Raw genomic sequence first — 5,282 nt, forward strand, 5'->3', positions numbered from 1 at the left:
TTTCGTTCTTCAAAAGGTACTTTTTGTGTTTTTTATAATATTGATCCTAGAAACATGAAATTAAGCATGTGGAGCCCGGAGTTAATTAGAATCTATAAAAGCAATCAGAGACTTGAGTGAATGAAAATTTAAACTGGAATATTTGCTGGTACTTTTTGAATTTTCTATAATATTGAACTTAGGAACATGAAATTAAATAAAATAGGTCCTTTGGTACTTTTTCGTACTTCACTGGTACTGGTACTTTTAGAGCTTTCTAAAATATTATAATTTTTGTGTTTCGTATAATATGGTCATATATGAATTACAGAAAAATTCGAATACTTTTGTGAGGCAATTTTATGGACTTTTTTTTTAAAGTTAAATCAATTGTGGTAAATGTAATTTTTCCAAATTTTAAAGAGTGTGATATTATACCTTAGGACTTTCTAGACAATATTATAAATTTAATTATTAATTTCACACACAAAAATATTATTAAATTAGGTTTTTTCAAAATACAATCAAATTCGAATACTTATGTGAGATACTGTATGTATTTATAGGCATTAATACCTGAGTGTTAGTTCTCTTAAAAAAATAATTCGGCTCGCGATATTTTTAGATTCTTAATATTTATAAATTTTTGAAATCTAATAACATTAACTTAAAATATATATAAATAATTTTTATTTCATATAATGAAAATATTTACGATGAATTTTTGAAAAATCAATGTCTTAAAAAGTTTTAACTAATATAATGTTATGTTCCCAGTGCAATAGCATGAACTGATCTTTTTATTTTTCACCAAAAATATAATTGTTTCTATTGTTTTTATGATTTGTTTACTGCAACATTAATAATTACTAATATTATTGGGTAATTAAATTATGATTTTTATTTGTAGCCTGCTCCAGAGCCGTACGATCACAGCGTGGATGAACGAGAGCACACTGTTGAACAATGGAAAGAACTTATATATGAAGAAGTCATGGATTATGAAGCACATACAAGTAATACCAACTCAGGATCTACAAATGTGCGGTAGAATGTACTTTTTGTGTTATTTTACAGTGAAAAGCTTTTAATATACAACTTTTAATGTATATAAAATTCAATTGCAATAAAAGCACATATTAACTTATTTACTTTCTTTTATTATGCTACGGTTGATTTATGAAATGAGGTAGATGTCCTTATATCAAAGTTATAATAGACCTGATTTCAAAAATTAACCTTATATGGGAGCCAATACAAATTATGTACCGTATGATTCGAATACACATAAAAAATTCATGTCGAATTTGCGTTAAAAAATCGGAAGTGTGCCTTAGAGCTATGACCAATAATAGACCGGTCCGAAAAAAATGAGTGGAATTCTTTATATGTACACAAAATATATTTAAGTCCGTTTATTCCGATAACTTTATAATTCAAGGAAATATATGCGTTTAGGTGATTTACGAAAGTGTACCTTTTATGGGAGCTATAAATACTTACGGATCTATTTGGAAAAAAATTGTAGAGTTATTCATATGGAAACAAAACATTGGTGTTGGTCTCCCAACAAATAGATCCACTAAGACGGGATTTTTGGAAATTCGAATGTTTAGGGGGTAAAAAAGGGTAAAAACGGGTAAACTCTGTAACCTCATATCTCCTAAACTAGAAAAGATACAAAAATAGTTTAAAGCTTATCGTCGTTCATTTAAAAAATAAGCGGACATTTAAAAAATAAGTGTCTGGTACTTTTTTCAATTTCGGCCCCTTTAGGGAATAAATGGATAAAAACTGTATTTTGGTACTTTTTTTGCACCCCATGTATCTTTTAAACCAGTGAACATTCAAACAATATTTTTGACTCCTTCATAACTTGACGAAAAAATAAAAATATAAATTTAGTACTTTTTGGTTATTCGGATGTTTAAGGGGTGAAAATTGTATTTGGTACTTTTTTCATAAAACATTGATTTTGGTTTATTAACTTATACATATAAATACGTATTAACGGGCTCCCACTACGATGTTGCAACATTTTGGAATAGAATTTTTATTTCGTTAATGGGTAGAAAAAAAGTACCAAAAGGGGTAAAAACTGGAAATTTGATTTTATTCAAACACAATGATCCAATTTAGATAAAATTTTAGATTCAGAAACACTAAATATGCTAATGAGGTGTTATTTGGAAACCCGGTACCAAGTGATATTTTTTGGTACTTTTTCATTCTCCATCTGGTAGTTTTTGAGTTTTCTTTGATATTGAAATCGAAACATGAAATTAATAATAAAGAGACTTTTCGGTACTTTTTCGTTCTATACAGGTATTTTCTTGAGTTTTCTTTGAAATTAAACCTAGAAGCATGAAATTAAGTATGTAGAGCCCGGAGTAAGTGAGAATCTTTAAAAGGGGACTTTTTGGTACTTTTTCGAACTTCGACTGGTACTTTTTGAATTTTCTATAATATTGAACCTAGAAACATGAAATTAAGCATGTAGAGCACGTAGTAAATGAGAATCTATAAAAGCGGACTTTTTGGTACTTTTTCGTTCTACAAAAGGTACTTTTGAGTTTTCTATAAAATTTAACCTAGAAACATGAAATTAAGTATGTAGAGCCTGGATTAAGTGAGAACATATAAAAGGGGACTTTTTGAAACCTTTTCGTTCTTCAAAAGGTACTTTTTGGATTTTTGTATAATATTGAACCTAGAAACGTGAAATTAAGCATGTAGAGCCCGGATTAAGTGAGGACCTATAAAAGGGGACTTTTTGGTACCTTTCCGTTCTTTAAAAGGTACATTCTGAATTTTCTATAATATTAAACCTAGAAACATGATATAAAGCGTTTAGAGCCTAGATTAAGTGAGAACCTATAAAAGGGCATCTTTTGGTACTTTTTCGTTCTTCAAAAGGTACTTTTTGTGTTTTTTATAATATTGATCCTAGAAACATGAAATTAAGCATGTGGAGCCCGGAGTTAATTAGAATCTATAAAAGCAATCAGAGACTTGAGTGAATGAAAATTTAAACTGGAATATTTGCTGGTACTTTTTGAATTTTCTATAATATTGAACTTAGGAACATGAAATTAAATAAAATAGGTCCTTTGGTACTTTTTCGTACTTCACTGGTACTGGTACTTTTAGAGCTTTCTAAAATATTGAATATATAAACATAAAATTAAACACGCAGTATCCCAATTGAACGAAAATTGAAAAAGCATACTCTGGTACTTTTTTGTTCTTTTACTAATACTTTTCGAATTTTCTATAATATTGAACCTAAAAACATTATATTGGAAATGTAGCTTCCTGATTGTATAAAAATCTTTATGCGATTTTTTTGGTTTCTGGTTGAAAATTAAACATGCGTCATCCTGATTTAATGAAAATATATAAAAAGGCACTGTCTACTTTTTCGTTCTTCAACTGTTTTTTCTAATTTTCTGTAATATTGAGACTAGAATCATAAAATCAAACTTAAAGAGTTCTCTAAAAGGGGAATTTTTGATATTGCAGATATATATACATTTACAATAATGATATTTATTTTATTCCATTACGATGAGGGTTGCGAAGCACTCTGGGTATAGCTAGTTAATCAATAAAATATGTGGGTTTAGGTTAATTTCGGAAATGGGCCATTTATGCGAGCTACGGCTAAAATTGGGCAGATCCAGAAATGATTTTGTATAATGGTTTATATGTACACAAAACATATTCAAGTCGAATCTTATCCCGATAGCTTTATTTTTCAATGAAATATGCCCGTTTAAGTAATTTTCGGATGTGGGTCTTATATGGGAACTATGACCAATTGTGAACCGATACAAATCTACGTTTATGTTATGATTTCTGTTCCTATTTTATTTACAGATACAAAATTTTGAGTTGATACCGATATATTGGTGGAAGTTATTACCGAATAATCCATTGCCGGATATATATACCTTTGTATAAGGCTATAAAAAATTTGAATCGATTATTATGACTTTCTACAAAATTGATACAAAATTTTGAGTTGATAGCGATATATTTGAGGAAGAAATTGTCGAATAATCCATTTCCGGATATATATACCTTTGTATGGGGGCTATAAAAATTTTTGAATCGATTATTATGACTTTTAACATAATTGATCCCTAAGCGAAAAAATAGTGTGGGACAAAATACATCGAATTATATTCTGTAGTTTCTGGGAAATCTCGTTAAGAAATAGAAAAAACTTTAATTTTTTTACGGTAGTCTCAAATTTTTACTCACATTTTTTAACATTGTGAATCGAGGGTATACATTTTTAAACAAAAGAATAAATTCAAAGAAACTTCCAAAACCGATTGCTTGTAGAAATAAATAACTTGAGTTTTACAATTATGCAATTTATATGCCGGAAGTCCTGTGTATATAATTCTGAAAAAAAATTATTTGACAATTTATTCTTAGCAACTAATAACAAGTAAGAGTGCTATATTCGCTTGTGCCAAATGTTTTATACCCTTCACCATAATGTATTTTAAACGTATTAGTTTTATAAATTTTAAATTTTTTCCCGACTACATTATAATTACACCAAAAGAAAAACAAAATGAACAACAACAACGCTAAACGAAATACAAAAAAATAACAAGGCAATTAAACCAACAGACATCTCAACATAAATAACGAAAAACACAGAAAAACAAAAACAAAAAACAACGCAATAAAACCAACCTACATCCAAATAAACGAACAGAATTTACAAAAAAAAATACACAACTCAATGAAGCCAACGGCATCCAAACATACAAAACAAAATAAACAGCTGAATAAAACCAAATACAACTACACAAGCACATGTACATCTTTTTCCAATTCACTGTATTGTTGTTGCTTTTTTAACAAAGCATGGAAAAAATATGTCTTTTTTGATGAAATTTTCAGAGGTTGTCTCGGATTTTAAATAGCGATCTTCTCGAAAGCACGTCTAACAGAATTATTGAAGTTTTGGATCTCGCCGATATCTGGGGTCCTCTAAAAACTGATTTCAACAGAAATTACAAACGGAATGACAAACTTATATATACCCTTTTCACGAAGGTGAAGGGTATAAAAATGTTTGTATTTTGAATTGTGGCAACTCTATCTAAATATTGTGAACGCCATTAACTTTTTCTGTTTTACATTATATATCTTACTCTCTTCCCAAACCTTGAATTCTTAAGACGCAACTTTATTTAGATAAGTGTTTGTGAAAATCACTTCATTATATCAAATTGAAAATGACAATTACGACAGCTGTTGTGTGCAATTGCGCAGTGTCC

General features: G+C 28.9%; 1 protein-coding gene across 3 annotated transcripts in view; it reads left to right on the forward strand.

Moving 5' to 3' along the window:
• Nucleotides 1–1,126, forward strand: part of LOC111687549 (stress-activated protein kinase JNK) — a 236,577-nt gene extending 235,451 nt beyond the window's left edge. For all 3 annotated transcript variants that reach the window (XM_046956491.1, XM_046956492.1, XM_046956493.1), the window contains one exon: nt 890–1,126. In XM_046956491.1, coding sequence (XP_046812447.1) covers nt 890–1,030 — 141 coding nt within the window. In that variant the 3' untranslated portion in view covers nt 1,031–1,126. The remainder of the gene's footprint in view (nt 1–889) is intronic.
• The last annotated feature ends 4,156 nt before the right edge of the window (nt 1,127–5,282 follow it).

Source organism: Lucilia cuprina, chromosome 2 (genome assembly GCF_022045245.1).
Source record: "Lucilia cuprina isolate Lc7/37 chromosome 2, ASM2204524v1, whole genome shotgun sequence".
In the NCBI taxonomy this organism is placed as follows: domain Eukaryota; kingdom Metazoa; phylum Arthropoda; class Insecta; order Diptera; family Calliphoridae; genus Lucilia; species Lucilia cuprina.